Source organism: Silene latifolia, unplaced genomic scaffold, assembly GCF_048544455.1.
Source record: "Silene latifolia isolate original U9 population unplaced genomic scaffold, ASM4854445v1 scaffold_513, whole genome shotgun sequence".
NCBI classification, from domain to species: Eukaryota; Viridiplantae; Streptophyta; class Magnoliopsida; order Caryophyllales; family Caryophyllaceae; genus Silene; species Silene latifolia.
In genome coordinates, this window is record NW_027413425.1 from 21547 (window position 1) to 38301 (window position 16755).

Below are 16755 nucleotides of genomic sequence, written 5' to 3' on the forward strand. Positions count from 1 at the left end.
AAATCTTGCGGTGGGGACACGGTGGAGCTTGGTAGCGAAGAGGATGAGTTCATGGACCCGAATACAAGTGATGCATCCAAGGAAATATGGGATAGTGATATAGAGGGAGATGACGGCGATCTCTAGAGGATCTTTTCATAGCTAGATGGAGCAGGCGTGAGGCACCCATCTCAAGCTTAAGTGAAGTTTCCTTTTTTTTTTGGTGAAATGTGAGTATGTATTATATATATATATATCAAAAAACTTCCCCAATTACATCCTTATCAACTGTAACAACGAAAGAAACAGTACAACAAGCATCAGGTATTTTCGAACCATCAATAGAAACCCAAACAATTCCTGAGTTCCACTTCACTCATTCCAGCTTTACCCATACATCTCCTTCTAATGTGCCGCTGAATCATCTTCTTCATCCGCTCAACAATCAATGAGGGTCTCATCACATGAAGTTCAATTCTCGTATGATTCCGCTGATCCCAGATTAAGTACCGGTAAGTCGTCAAAATCACAGCTAGAGCTTTCCATTTCATATTATTGCGATTTGTATTCATTAATTCATTAATTGTGGGCATTGGTCGACCAATCCAATCCTCAACATCCTTTTGAATCTTTCTGCTAAATTCGCACTCAGTGAACAGATGAGTGATTGTTTCAGACTGAGCATCACACAAGATGCACCTGTCATCTTGACAGCACCCATACGCATAAAGTTTCGTCTTAATGTTAATACCTTCCTGCATAATGAGCCATGATATGAATGAAGCCTTAGGAATGTTCCAATTATTCCAAACAATATCAGTCCATTGTTGTTTCATTTGATTTTCCAAAAGCCATTCATATCCATTCCCAGTTGTGTACCCCTTCTGGTGAGGAGTCCAGACATTGTCAATGAAGCAATCCTTAATCCTCTCCTTCACCTTACAAATACTCTTCCAAGTCCATGTAGCATCATTTGCTGGAGTATAGTCATGCGAAGAAGACCCTTTAAGGTACAGACTGTCAATCCATTTGATCCATAATCTGTCAGACTTCGTATAAATCCAACTGACCGATTTACCAACAGAAGCTATATTCCATGTACTGGCTCTCTTAATGCCTAATCCACCTTGAGCTTTAGGCATAGTTACTCTATCCCAACTAACCAGAGGGACCCTATGATATTCAGTTGAGCTGTCCCAAAGGTAATTCCTACATATAGACTCAACTCTTTTAATGGCAGCTTTGGGGATAACAAACATAACAGCCCAATAGTTGTATAGAGTATTCAACACAGAATTGATAAGGACAACCCTACCAGCATAGGAAAGCTTTTTAGCTCCAAGGCTCCTAATTCTCACCACCATTTTCTCCACAAGACTACTACAGTCCTTTTTAGAGATTTTGCCAGGCTGGATAGGGACTCCCAAATACTTAAATGGCATTGCACCCTCTTGAAAACCTGTAACTGATAAAATATCTTGTTGCAATTCTTCTTTCATGCCATTAAAGAAAATTTCTGACTTAGTGTTATTCATCTGCAGACCTGAGGCATTAGAAAATGAGGTGAAGGCCTTCATAAGGAGGATGATGGAAGGAGCATCTCCTTTGCAGAACATCAACAAGTCATCCGCAAACATAGGGTGAGTGAGTTTAATAGCTTTGCACATAGGATGATAGTGAAAAGGCCACCTGCTAGTAGCAAAAGCAATTAGCCTCGTCAAGTAGTCCATACAGATAGTAAAAATGAGGGGGACACTGGATCACCTTGCCTAAGACCTCTTTCACCCTTAAAGTAGCCAAAGTTATTCCCATTAAGCACCAAAGTATAGGAAGTGGAAGTTATGCATGCCATAAGAAGGTTTACAAACTTACTAGGGAACTTCAAACCTATCAGAAGTTGTCTCACAAAGTCCCATTCAACTGTATCATAGGCTTTTTGCAAGTCAATTTTAAACAAGCATCTAGGAGAGACATTCTTTCTGGAATACTGATGAACAATATCCTGACAAATCAAAACATTCTCAATGATGGACCTTCCTTTCACAAATTCCCCTTGACTTTCATGAATAATGTCAGGGAGGATCAGGGCTAGTCTATTGCAAAGGAGTTTAGATATAACCTTGTAGAGAACATTACAACAAGCAATAGGTCTGAATTGCTTAACTGAGGTTGGCCTCTCACACTTTGGAATTAGGCTTATATTAGTAGCATTCAGTTGAGAGAGCAACTGACCAGTATGGAAAAAATCCTGCACAGCCTTCACAATGTCATTGCCAATCAATTCCTAAGCATCCCTAAAGAACCCACTAGAGTAGCCATCAGGACCTGGGGCTTTATCAATAGGAATAGAGAAAACAACCTGCTTGACCTCCTCATAACTTACAGGCCTGTTCAGTATAGCAAGATGTTCTTCATTGCAACACTTCCCAAAATCCAAGACAGCTGACCTGACACTTTCAGTGCTCTTCCTACTGCCCAACAAACCAATATAATAGTCTAGAAAAGCATCCTGAATACTTTGTGAGTTTGCAGACAGACTCTCCCATGCCGATCCTCAATCGAATGATGGTATTAGCCATACAACGTTTTTCGATAGCAGCATGAAAGTATCTTTGTGTTAGCATCTCCTCCTCAAGCCATTTATATTTAGCCTTTTGACTAAGAAAGCTGTCTACGGCCTTAGATAAACTTGAAATTTTCCAGAGCATCCCTTTCTGACTGATAAGCAATTGATTCCTCGGGATCAACAACAATTAGGTTCTGGATAGTGTCAAAACCAGTTCACTTCTCTAGTTTTGATTTCTATATCTCGCATAGCATTCCTTGTTAAGCTCCTTGAGTACAAGCTTCAACTGTTTCAATTTCTTGACACAACAGAACATCCTAGTACCTTGAATGTGTTCATCCCATACAGATTTGACCCTAGGAAGAAAATCAGCTGCCCCACCCCACATGTTGAAATACTTGAAACTTCTATTCTTTGTGGCATCATGGTGTTTGTTAGAGATAACACAGGGGTTATGATCAAACAACCCTTCAGGGTGAAAGTGTCCAATCATATCAGGAAACTCAGTTAACCACTCATTATTGACCAAAAATCTATCTAGTCTACTATACTTTCTATGCTCAGCATCTTGTTTATTTGTCCAGGTAAAGAAAGCACCAGTAGCCTGGATATCACTCATACCACATTCAGTCACACATTCTACAAAGGCTTCCATATCTTCATCTTTAGTCTGTCCACCTAATCTCTCATCAAGATGCAACACTGTATTGAAATCACCAGCTAAAGCCCAAGGATCATTGCAGGATTGAGCAAAATATTTCAGATTTCTCCATAGCTCAACCCTATCCTTACCATCATTGAAAGCATAAATCAAGGTAAGATAGAAGCTCTTTCCTGTCACTTTAATATTAATCTTTGCATGAATGAACTGGGGATTATAAGCCAACACTTGCACATCAAATAATTAAGGCTTCCATAACAACCAAACCCTTCCCCCCTTATGTGTATGACTATTGGTGGTCACACACCAACCATCAAACAAATTAAGGGAAACATTTGCCACATTACCACCATTTATTTTAGTCTCTAGTAAAGCAAATAGGCCAAGCCTATGATTATTCATAAAATTTCTAACTACTCTTTGTTTATTTACACTATTAAGGCCCCTCACATTCCAAAATCCTATGTTATTCATGGGAAACAGATGGGTTAGGAGGGTCACCAGTTTCCTTTGCACATGCTTGTTGTCTCTCAATTTCATACAAATCAATGATGTCCTCAGTATCACTCTCCTCCTTGTCCTCAATTTGTGTCTGTTTAGGAGCAGGAGTAGTTGGGCTAGACAGAACAGGGTATTCAGTCATTGATAAGTTTGATTTCACCGAGGCACAGCCTCCATTCTTTCCCGACTCTTTGGGAGAGCTGGTTTCTTTTGCTGAGACTTCCTACATTCATTGGTTTCATGACCCAATCCTTTACATTTCAAACAAATGCTAGGTTTCCAGTCATATTCCACCTTAACCTTCACTAAACTGCCATTCTCATCTTTAAACTGAACACAAGTAGGGAACTTGTGCCCAACATTCAATTCAACCATCACCCTTGCATAACCCAGCCTGGTTTTGGCTTCTGTAGCTGGATCAGACCTAACATAAGGTCCCACCAAGGCAGCTATCTTTGGCATACACTTACCCCAAAACCTTAGAGGTAAACCATACAATTTAACCCAAGCAGGCACTACTTTTACCTCCTCTTTAAGGAGGTCCACTTCACTCTGCCAAGGCTTCACCACTAGGGGTTTATTATCAAACATATGATACCCAGCCTTAAGCACATCTTCTTTACTCTTCAAAGTCTTAAACCTGACAAGAAATATTCCATTAGGAAGGAACGAAATCTTGTCTATGCCATACTTATTCCATATTCTATAAATATATCCTTCTAGCACCTCCCATGGGGGATTAGCCCCTAATACAAAACACACAACAGCCTGATTCCAGTACTCTACCTCCTCTCTCACATCATCTGCAGTGAACTGCAGTATATTGTCCTCCAACTGAGTTGGAATTACAGGGGAGGGTTCCATAGGAGTGGTAGATGTCTCTGTTCCTTGTTTACTTTCATTCAGATTATCAGTTTGTGAGTTTGCATTAGATTTCTTACCACGTTGTGTTACAAATTTGGTGTTTGCAACAGGTTCTTCCTCATCATCAAAGGAGAGTCCAGTTACTCCATTAACTTCATGCATTGGCTTTGGCTTTTGCGAAACTTTAAAAAAAAACCCTAATGATAGGCGACAAAGAGACGATCAACCACCATCATTAGGGCTTAAGATTTCTTCAATATGGCTCGTAATTCTGCTTCCAAATCTAAAACAAAACAGTCTGCTAATAGTAAACGTACAAATTCGCAAAAAAAAAAAAAAAAAAAAAAAAAAAAAAATTAAGTGAAGTTTCCTCATCTCCTCTCTTTATTTTCAATTTTCATGAAAGAAGTTTATGTTTTGTTAACTTGTACAATATTTGACTTTGTCTTTAGTTGGAGAGTCCTAGCAACATAGAGGACTAACACCTCGGCCCCATTGAGGTGTTCTTTTTTCATTGTTCCCACTTTTGAAAATCCAAAATGACAATTTAGTTTCATGCATTGCATCTTGTGTGCATGAACTACCCCAACTTAAGGACATTAGAAATAATGTCTATCTCGGTTTGGGGAAGTACATGCATACGCAACGGGAGGTAATCTAAATTACGCTCTCCGTCATAAACAAAAAACCCATGCATCATGTAGTGTAGATTAGTGTAGCTTGCATTTAGTATAGAATTCATGCATCACGCTTGCATAGTTTCCCATCATTTTTGCCATTGAGGACAATGCCCATATTAGTGTGGGGATGGGGAATTCTAACTTAACTTTTATTCAAAAACCCAAAAAAATCATAAAGTTTAGAAAAAATCAAAAAAATTGAAAATTTTGAAAATCCAAAAACAAGTTCATTTCCTTTGTAGTGTAGACTTGTATATATTGTATTTGTTCTATCCTTGTTCACATTGAATCGACTACGCCACATCCGAGACATGAGGATATTGAAGACCACATAGTATGATCTTTCCAATCTCCTTTTTCCTCTTTATGTTAATGACTATGTGGCTTTATTTTGATTGATGCGGTATAACAATGTGAATTTAAGACTTGCATTTAGTTTATATGGCATATTAGTTGGTAGAATCATGATGAGTGTCATTTCTATGATGTTTTATACCTCATTTTACACACATTTCAGAGCTCATTTGTGTAGTTTAAGCTACCATTTCCCCTATTTCCGTCTACTTTCGTGTTTTTGTACATTATTGCAGGAATGTGAAGAATTCAACGGAAATTGAGCTAAATCCATCCCCGAGTATCCTGCATTGCATTTGACGTGAAGTATTCACTTAAGGAACGAGCTTGGTGCGCATTTCAAGGCCCGAAAGACAAATCCACGAGACTATAAAAGTCAAGTACCAGCTAAAGCATCGATCGACCACTGCCTTCAGTCGATCGACCAACCTGCGGGTTCCAGAAGCTACTGTACACTACATCCCAGTCGATCGACCAGTACCCTTAGTTGATCGACCAATACACTACTTCAGACGAGAATTAAAAGATTGGGAAACTTGAAGCCCATGGTATTTAGGTTTTGGAAATAAAAGTTACGTTAGTTTGCTATATAACGTAACCTAGAACATCAGAATAGACATCGAATTATTAGCTAGTTTTACAATCAGTTTTAGAATATCAATAATTAGGGTTCGGAATATTGTTTTGCATTGGATTTTCGTTCGCACTTCTAATCATTCCGTTACAATTCCTCTGCAATTTCGGTATTCCTTCTGTTCTATTTCAGTTCATCTTTATTGCGTTGATAGTATAGAAATTGCTAGTTAGATTCTAAAGCCAATTTTATCGTTTTATGTTATTTATTTATCTTCCCGTATTAATCATGAATTCAGTAGATTTAATAGTCAATCTCATTGTTGTTATCATTCTTAGTATGAGTAGCTAATTTATTCGTGCTAGGATGTAGGGGAATTATAGTGTAGGCGGCAATAGAATTAACACGGCCTGAATCGCGTGTCTGTCGATCGACTGCCATACCTGGTCGATCGACTGACCACGTGAGGTTTACCTTCGTTTTAATTGATTTAAATGTTGTATTTGACGAATCGAATGCATGCGACTAGTTGAATGCTTAATAGATGACTGACCCATTAGATCGAAATATAGGGAAAGTTGTTAGATCACCAATTAAAATAACTAAACTATGCTGAGATCGAAAGATAGGTAAAGTTTAGATTGTTAGTCAATTTTCAGGACGAGAGTCAGTATTAGTGATATTAGGGACTTATAGCGAGATCGAAAGATGCTATCTGTTAAGAGTGGACCGAGAGGACCTCTTGTTTTCCCGCCTCATGTGTTAGATTTAGATCGACTTAGTTTGCTGCCGCCGAAACTATAGTGAACCGACCATCCTAGCACCCTTCTTCATATTTGATTTAATATATTTCTTTAGTTTATTACCTTTATTGTTATTAGCTATAGACCAAATCAAATCAACCCCCACACTTGTTACCTTAGACTAAATTTAGACAACTTTTAATTACATTCGCCTCCTTGTGGTTCGACCCTGTTACCACTAGCCTAGGTTAGTTCTAATAGGAATTATAAATATTATTTTTGGTACTCACAACGACGGGTATCAAATTTTGGAGCTAAATCCGTCCCCGAGTATCCTGCATTGCATTTGACGTGAAGTATTCACTTAAGGAACGAGCTTGGTGCGCATTTCAAGGCCCGAAAGACAAATCCACGAGACTATAAAAGTCAAGTACCAGCTAAAGCAGTCGATCGACCACTGCCTTCAGTCGATCGACCAACCTGCGGGTTCCAGAAGCTACTGTACACTGCATCCCAGTCGATCGACCAGTACCCTTAGTCGATCGACCAAGACGCTACTTCAGACGAGAATTAAAAGATTGGGAAACTTGAAGCCCATGGTATTTAGGTTTTGGAAATAAAAGTTACGTTAGTTTGCTATATAACGTAACCTAGAACATCAGAATAGACATCGAATTATTATCTAGTTTTACAATCAGTTTTAGAATATCAATAATTAGGGTTCGGAATATTGTTTTGCATTGGATTTTCGTTCGCACTTCTAATCATTCCGTTACAATTCCTCTGCAATTTCGGTATTCCTTCTGTTCTATTTCAGTTCATCTTTATTGCGTTGATAGTATAGAAATTGCTAGTTAGATTCTAAAGCCAATTTTATCGTTTTATGTTATTTATTTATCTTCCCGTATTAATCATGAATTCAGTAGATTTAATAGTCAATCTCATTGTTGTTATCATTCTTAGTATGAGTAGCTAATTTATTCGTGCTAGGATGTAGGGGAATTATAGTGTAGGCGGCAATAGAATTAACACGGCCTGAATCGCGTGTCAGTCGATCGACTGACCACGTGAGGTTTACCTTCGTTTTAATTGATTTAAATGTTGTATTTGACGAATCGAATGCATGCGACTAGTTGAATTCTTAATATATGACTGACCCATTAGATCGAAAGATAGGGAAAGTTGTTAGATCACCAATTAAAATGACTAAACTATGCTGAGATCGAAAGATAGGTAAAGTTTAGATTGTTAGTCACTTTTCAGGACGAGAGTCAGTATTAGTGATATTAGGGACTTATAGCGAGATCGAAAGATGCTATCTGTTAAGAGTGGACCGAGAGGACCTCTTCTTTTCCCGCCTCATGTGTTAGATTTAGATCGACTTAGTTTGCTGCCGCCGAAACTATAGTGAACCGACCATCCTAGTACCCTTCTTTATATTTGATTTAATATATTTCTTTAGTTTATTATCTTTATTGTTATTAGCTATAGACCAAATCAAATCAACCCCCACACTTGTTACCTTAGACTAAATTTAGACAACTTCTAATTACATTCGCCTCCTTGTGGTTCGACCCTGTTACCACTAGCCTAGGTTAGTTCTAATAGGAATTATAAATATTATTTTTGGTACTCATAGCGACGGGTATCAAATTTTGGCGCCGTTGCCGGGGAGGCAATTGTTCTAATTTTTAGCTGTTTTCTTTTAGTCTGTTTCTTAGTTTAAGGGACATCCGTTCCTTAAACTTTTCTTATATTCTTTTTGTAGTTTCTTCTTATGCGCAGGTCACTGGGTGGTGAACTAGTACCGTTCAATCATGAGATTGAGAAATCCTTGCGCGAGTTGAGACGATCATCAAGGGTGTTGCCGACAGAGGAAGAGCTGAGTACTCTGTCAAGTTACTACGAGAACGCTCTGTTCGAAGAAGATCAACCTACATCTCCTGCTTCGCTTCTTGGTGAGACAGTCACTTCTCCGAAATTCCAGTCATGGTGAAGAAGCAACTATAGCAAGTCATTTGAGCCGACAACGGTGAAAATCTTTACTAGGGGTTCGAATTACCTGGAGCGATAGGAAATTCGAACCGAAGCCTTCCTACATCAACTTAGTTGAGAGGAACGATTCGGGGAGCCGCAAATGAAGATGCAGCCAAGCATATGGAGATATTTATCGATTTCGCTGCTCTATACCCCCATTGGACCGGTGTGACCCATGGGCGGATAAAGGAGACTATGTTTATATTCTCACTCCGTGATGCTGCAAGGGAGTGGTACAGAGATCTGGATCGAGTTGCTCATGGGATCACCGATTGAAATTCCTTAGCCCTGGCATTTTACAAAAAATACTTCTCTGCCTCGAAGACGAATGCCATTAGAGCTCAGATCACGAGCTTTAAACAAGGGCCGGATGAGAACTTTCATGAAGCATGGGTTCGTTTCAAGAAGCTGGTGCGAACCATACCGCACCATGGGTTCGAAAAATGGAGTCTTTGCAATCAGTTCTATAACGGGTGTATGATGATCGAGAGGGCTATTTTGGATGTCATGCGACCAATGGCCGATTTGCTGAGAATATGGGAGAAACTAAGGGGTGGAAGATCATTGATGACTTAGCCACCCATAAAGCTGATTATGGGAATTCCAGGGGGAATCAAAGGAGAAGCGCTGAATCTCCTTCTGTAGCTGCACTCGAAGCTCTCACTGCGAGATTTGACAAGTATGAACTGGGAGGAGCTTCAAAAGGTGGTATTTACCAAGTAAATGCTGTGTCAGACGGTCCTTTCGTCTGCAGAAGGTGTAGAGCTGAGGGACATGTTTCAGAAAATTGTCCTAGTCCCTTTGAGTCTTGTGCTGCCTTTCAACAGTATAGGCAGACAAACACCTACTATGAGCCTAATGTTCATCCCAACTTGAGGTGGAGTAGCCAAAATGTCCTAAATCCAACTCCACCTCCGCAGCAGCAGCAGCAGCAGCAAGCCTATGTGCCCCCTCATCATAAGCAACAACAATATCAAAAACCTCCCTATGTGCCGCAGCAGCAACAATCTCAAAATTCTGACTTTGCTGAGTTGAAGAATATGTTGCAAAAGGAGTCCCAATCTAGAGAGGCCGGAATAAAACTTTTAGAGAGACAAATTGCTCAATTGGCTAGCAAGAGTACCACTCGAGCTCCGGGACACTTACCGACTCAAACTGACCAGAAAGAGACCCTAAATGCCATTACTTTGAGGAGTGGATCTACCCTGGAGTGGCCTGCCATGGTTGAGGATGACCCTGCAAAATATGAGGCGAAAGCGAGTCAGAATAAAGCTGTAACGAATAATACCAAGAAAAAGGCGTCTACCAGGTATATCAGTCGATCGACTGATGTACCCGGTCGATCGACTGAAGTGCGGGTTACAGGAGCTTCTGGAACTGTAGACCTCAGTCGATCGACTGAGCAAGGTGGTCGATCGACTAAAGCCGCTGCTGATATTGAGCAATTTCGTCCTCCAATGCCCAATAATTTGAGAGACCACTTATTTCGGGGTACGACAACTCCGAAAGTATTGGGGCAAGACCCGAGTGCTGATGGGTCCGTCCCGATTCCGAAGTACGACCCAATGTCAATCAATGGTTCATATTTGAGACGGTCTGAAGAGGGGTCAAGCTTCAATAAAGAGAAGGTCGTGGACTTCCAGCCTAAGTCCACGGATGCCGGCATGCAAGACTTAGAAGAGAGGGCTAAGTTACTTCTTTCAGCCCCTTATCCAGAGAGACTAGTGCCGACAAAGGAACAGGTATCTTTCAATAAATTTGAGAATGTTGTTCGTAGTCTTAACGTACAAGTACCTTTCCTTGAATTAGTGAATCAAGTGCCTGCTTATATGAAGTTCATGAAGTAATTGCTTTCTAAAAAGAGGTCACTTGAAACAGTGCATACTGTCGCACTCACTAAAGAGTCATGTTCTTATTTGACTCACACTGCACCCCATAAGCTAGAAGACCCAGGTAGCTTTTCCGTTCCTTGTAATATAGGTACCTTTTCTATTGAGAAGGCATTATGTGACCTAGGGCTAGCATTAGCGTCATGCCCTTGAGTCTAGCTAGAAATTTAAAATTGAATAGGTTTGCAGTCACGAACATGACCGTTCAGATGGCTGACCGATCTGCGGTCCAGCCTATAGAAGTCCTAGAAGACATCCCTGTGCAAATAGGGAAGTTTTTCTTCCCTGTAGACTTTGTAGTCCTAGATATGCCTGAGGATGCCCACATACCTATCATTCTAGGTAGGCCATTTCTGCACACTGCTAGTGCAGTTATTGATGTTGGTTCTGGGACCCTGACCTTCAAAGTGGGGAAGCATTCTATTGTCTTCGCCCAGACAGCTAGGAAGAAAGACCCCATGTGGCCTGTCACCTGTAATACGGTTTCTGAAAAGAAATCATACTTTGTTCTTCCTGATATACCTGTCTCTATTCCTATTCCTGTTATAACACCTCCGCCCCTGGACCGGGAGCAAGAAGGAGGAAGATTCATTGTTTTAGACATTGCAGAACTGGTTTGGGGAAGGAAGAGCGCGGGTTGCTCAGTGTGTGACGGAGCAAATCGTTCGAGAGGCGGTCTTGGATGCCCGAGTTATGGCACGATGAGGAGCTTGAAGATGAGCCAGCCTAAAGTGAGACAAATCCGACTTGGACTTTGATGTGCGGAAGAGGTCATTGATTGGGGAGATGACGAAGCTGTTGATCCGTCAAGCTCTACGGATGCTGAAGTTGAGAAGAGTGCCGCTGAGAAGATGAGCACCGTTGAGGCTACCTCATGTAGCCAGAAGCCGACCAAGTGGGCCATACCGTGGCCGTTCTTGATCAACTATTAGTTGATCACATGCCTTACAAATATTTTATTGCTTTTTAAACTCTTTTTATTGCTTTTGTGTGCGCGAGACTTAGCATTTATTTTTGTTGCTAAGGATTTTTAAGTGCTTTAGACTTTACTTTGGGTTTTGCGCAATTTTTGGGCGCGTATCATTGTGCAATTGCAGGTTTTTAGACCTCATTAGCTCAAGTAATTGAGCAAATACGAAGAAATCGTGGTTACAAGAAGCATTTTTCGATCGATCGGTAGTCAGTATAGTCGATCGACCGTCGCACAGATTCAGGAGCTTCTTTTCCTGTTCACTCTGGTCGATCGACTGCCTTCTATGGTCGATCGACCGCCCTGCACTGCTGTACCTGTTCACGACTTTTCCCCTGCTGTGTTTGGTCGATTTGCGGAATTGAGGGAGTTTTCTACTCCACTTTATCTTCCGTCATTTTATTTATTTCTTCTATTTTCTCAATTGTGCACATAATACCGCTTCAAAATTGTTTTCTCGGACTTATGCGTGGTTCTTTTGTCTTTTCAGGTCCTTATTGGTAGCACTGCTAGCTACTGAAACCTCCTGGCTCACGCTGGTTTGGGGAGGTTTCCTTTTGCTGCGCTTAAAGTCTTGTGAGTTCCCGATTTCCACTTCATGTCATATTTCTTTATTTTCTTGCAAATTCCCGTTTCTCTTTTCTTCATTACATGATTTTGCACAATGGGGACATTGTGCGATTTGGTTTGGGGAAGGGTTTTGCGTCGCATATCATTTGCTTGCATTCACGTTTACATTTTGCTTTGCATTTGTTTATTTCAATTCTCATATATACAAGATTCCAAAAAATTGAAAAATTTCATAAAAATTCAAAAAATGCACGTTTATTTTAGCATATAGGTCGAGTCGGAACGGTAGTATTTCAATGATGACATTGCATTTGCATCTGTTTTTACCTAAGCCGTGCTAATAGACATGTTATTAGTAGAATCGTATAAGTGCATATCTACGAGTTTTCGTTAAATTTCTTGCTGAACTTGAGACTTGACTTAGAATTTTGGCAAGCTACATCATATTTTCTATGGTTTAGAGCTTATAACTGGTGACACCCATGACCAGTTTATCTAGGATGTGAGTAGTACTCCTTATGAGACATGTTACATAAATGTGCATAAATATGAACTTAATCTGCTTAATACCTGTGTGCATTCGGTTTGTGGTTTGTTGACACATGTGGTAGAGGTTTCCCTTTATTCGTTTGCCCATAAGCTTCACTCGCCAAAAATGACCTTTTTGTCCCATTACTACATCCTACATTTAGCCTGTCCTTTGTCAAGCTAGTAGTCTATGTTCTTGGGATTGTTACTTAGTTTTTGGTAGCATTTGCTCTTATTGAGATTTTGTTGGATAAAAACAATGAAGGAGGAAAGAAGTTCAAAGAAAAGAAAAAGGAAAAATGATTCGAAAAAGGAAAAAAAAAAAGAGTTATGTACTGTTCAAAGCGGTCGATCGACTGCCATCATTGGTCGATCGACTGAGTTCCGAAGAAGAATCAATTCGCATAATTCAAAATCCTTATCTTATGGCGATTTTTGCTCCCATGTTGCATTAGTATCTTATGGGGAGTTAGTTGATTACTTTTTATACTGGAGATTGTGAGTTTTGTGCTTGCTATAGCACCGTTTCGATTGTTTATGAGCAAGAAGTTGGATGTTGCCATATGGTTCCGTTTTGGTACTAGCTTGATCACCTGTACCTCCACTTTTCCATAAATGTTTTGCCTCTTCTTACCCATACCTCACATATCCACATATACCTCGGCATGTGTCATAGTCTTTTTTGGTTGGAATGCATATGTACGGTTATAGAGATTGTTTTCATATTAGATTGCAGGCATGTTCTTATAGGTCGTAGTTAGGTGAGAGTCTTTACAAAATGAATTCTTTCTATCCTCTTATATATTCACTCGTGCTTATGTGTGATATGAGCGACCCGTGAGAGTCCAATTTGATAAGTCTCTATAGTTAACGGTTCAGTAGTCTTTAACGACTTCATAACTCGGTTGCATGATTCATAGTTACTAATTGATTGTTGGTTATTGCATTAAAATGGTTAGGCTTTACATGTTGCAATTCGCTCTGAGATTGAACTCGTTCCATTAGGTCATTAGATCGAGTCTAGTTCTTGCTTGGGGACAAGCAAGGGTTTGGTTTGGGGAAGTTTGATGCGTGTCATTTATATGATGTTTTATACCTCATTTTACACGCATTTCAGAGCTCATTTGTGTAGTTTAAGCTACCATTTCCCCTATTTCCGTCTACTTTCGTGTTTTTGTACATTATTGCAGGAATGTGAAGAATTCAACGGAAATTGAGCTAAATCCGTCCCCGAGTATCCTGCATTGCATTTGACGTGAAGTATTCACTTAAGGAACGAGCTTGGTGCGCATTTCAAGGCCCGAAAGACAAATCCACGAGACTATAAAAGTCAAGTACCAGCTAAAGCAGTCGATCGACCACTGCCTTCAGTCGATCGACCAACCTGCGGGTTCCAGAAGCTACTGTACACTGCATCCCAGTCGATCGACCAGTACCCTTAGTCGATCGACCAAGACGCTACTTCAGACGAGAATTAAAAGATTGGGAAACTTGAAGCCCATGGTATTTAGGTTTTGGAAATAAAAGTTACGTTAGTTTGCTATATAACGTAACCTAGAACATCAGAATAGACATCGAATTATTATCTAGTTTTACAATCAGTTTTAGAATATCAATAATTAGGGTTCGGAATATTGTTTTGCATTGGATTTTCGTTCGCACTTCGAATCATTCCGTTACAATTCCTCTGCAATTTCGGTATTCCTTGATTCTATTTTGATTCATCTTTATTGCGTTGATAGTATAGAAATTGCTAGTTAGATTCTAAAGCCAATTTTATCGTTTTATGTTATTTATTTATCTTCCCGTATTAATCATGAATTCAGTAGATTTAATAGTCAATCTCATTGTTGTTATCATTCTTAGTATGAGTAGCTAATTTATTCGTGCTAGGATGTAGGGGAATTATAGTGTAGGCGGCAATAGAATTAACAGGGCCTGAATCGCGTGTCAGTCGATCGACTGACCACGTGAGGTTTACCTTCGTTTTAATTGATTTAAATGTTGTATTTGACGAATCGAATGGATGCGTCTAGTTGAATGCTTAATATATGACTGACCCATTAGATCGAAAGATAGGGAAAGTTGTTAGATCACCAATTAAAATGACTAAACTATGCTGAGATCGAAAGATAGGTAAAGTTTAGATTGTTAGTCACTTTTCAGGACGAGAGTCAGTATTAGTGATATTAGGGACTTATAGCGAGATCGAAAGATGCTATCTGTTAAGAGTGGACCGAGAGGACCTCTTCTTTTCCCGCCTCATGTGTTAGATTTAGATCGACTTAGTTTGCTGCCGCCGAAACTATAGTGAACCGACCATCCTAGTACCCTTCTTTATATTTGATTTAATATATTTCTTTAGTTTATTATGTTTATTGTTATTAGCTACAGACCAAATCAAATCAATCCCCACACTTGTTACCTTAGACTAAATTTAGACAACTTTTAATTACATTCGCCTCCTTGTGGTTCGACCCTGTTACCACTAGCCTAGGTTAGTTCTAATAGGAATTATAAATATTATTTTTGGTACTCACAACGACGAGTATCAAATTATTTGCATTAGGATGTTTATATGCTAGTTGCATCATGGCATATAGTTTGCATATTAGAAAAATTTTGTGAAACCGTCTACTCGGGAAGCTTGACAAGTGTATATAAGGCCCTAGTAGATGCTTTTTCTTCTTAAGACTTTGCTTGTTAGAATACTTTTAAAACACCCTAGGATTTGTCATGCTAGTATCCTTTGACCCATGGATTAAGGCCTAGTCAAGAGTACCTTGTGGTGTGATAAGTCCTTGGCTACCGTTTATTCCAAGGTGACCCTTGAAACCATGCATCCATAATCCATGTTCTACCACATTTTTGTCATCAAAGGGAATAGGCACAAAAAGAAATTGATTTGAGTTCAAAGAAATGAAAAGTGAAAGAAAGTTTGCAAAATGCATCAAATGAAAAGAAGAGCAAAAATAGACTCCTAAAGCCTCAAATATAAGGCACCCTCACTACATATGAGGTGACTTTGAAAATGTTCAAAAAGAAATGCAAAGAAAAGTTGAAAAGTTGTCAAGTATTGAAATGCCAAACATCAAAGAAATGGGAAAAGCAAGTGTTCTCAAATGTTATATGCCACAATAAATTGGGGGGAAAAATAACAATAAAGCAAACTCCCAAAATGAAACTCAAATATCTATTGATCCCTTTATCCATCGTATCCATTTTTGTGCATGGTAGAGAGGGGACGACCCTTCTTCTTGTCTAGGCAAGAGGGGGAATTCCGCGATCCTCCAGTGTTTCTAATGCCATAGGGAGTCTACTCTTGACAAAAGCATTTAACGATTGAGGACAAAGGTACCCTAGCTTGACAAACCTTGGAGGTGATTTATTGGTATCCTTCTAGGCTTAGTAGTTTGAAGAAATTGCATCTATGAAGGAGTGTGTACCCTTGAATTGCTTCCCTTGTAGATAATTTCCGCCACTTAGATGAGGAAAGTGGCTATTCTTTTGTAGATGCATCCATTACTTGAATTTGTGTGCTTAATGTTTGGATGTGTCGCCATTTTGGCAAGACCCACCTTGCCTTGCAAGAAGGCATTCTACCTCATGGTTGTCTTGTTGTGAGTTGAAGGGGCGGAGTGAGACCCGCTAATTGTTTCATATCGGCTATGCTATTAGGTTAGTTTAAATAATGGTCCTATTCTTTGTCACCTCTTTACTCGGGACGAGCAAAGGTTCGGTTTGGGGATATTTGATGTGACCATAATTAGAGCATATTTAGTCCCCGAATTAGCCTTGTTCCCATGCTTTTTAGTGCATATTTGGGTCATTTATTGTCT

General features: G+C 39.7%; 2 protein-coding genes across 2 annotated transcripts; both read right to left on the bottom strand.

Moving 5' to 3' along the window:
- Positions 1–317: 317 nt before the first annotated feature.
- On the bottom strand, positions 318–1646 carry LOC141639663 (uncharacterized). The gene has a single exon (XM_074448737.1). It carries the CDS (start codon positions 1644–1646, stop codon positions 318–320), a length of 1329 nt encoding a protein of 442 aa, XP_074304838.1.
- Positions 1647–1696: 50 nt separating this feature from the next.
- On the bottom strand, positions 1697–3849 carry LOC141639662 (uncharacterized). Its single transcript, XM_074448736.1, has 4 exons — positions 3688–3849; positions 2870–3413; positions 2339–2475; positions 1697–2227 (listed from the first exon to the last, which is right to left on the bottom strand). Exons 1-4 carry the CDS (start codon positions 3847–3849, stop codon positions 1697–1699), a joined length of 1374 nt encoding a protein of 457 aa, XP_074304837.1.
- Positions 3850–16755: the final 12906 nt, after the last annotated feature.

What these genes read in the sequence shown, in the direction of transcription:
- LOC141639663 (XM_074448737.1), bottom strand. Translation starts at nt 1,646, where the DNA reads ATGTGCAAAGCTATTAAACTCACTCACCCTATGTTTGCGGATGACTTG.
- LOC141639662 (XM_074448736.1), bottom strand. Translation starts at nt 3,849, where the DNA reads ATGACTGAATACCCTGTTCTGTCTAGCCCAACTACTCCTGCTCCTAAA. An exon ending in GTGACCCTCCTAACCCATCT is followed by an intron (nt 3,414 to 3,687) that starts GTTTCCCATGAA and finishes TATAATCCCCAG; the next exon opens with TTCATTCATGCAAAGATTAA. An exon ending in ATGGGATGAACACATTCAAG is followed by an intron (nt 2,476 to 2,869) that starts GTACTAGGATGT and finishes ATGCTTTTCTAG; the next exon opens with ACTATTATATTGGTTTGTTG.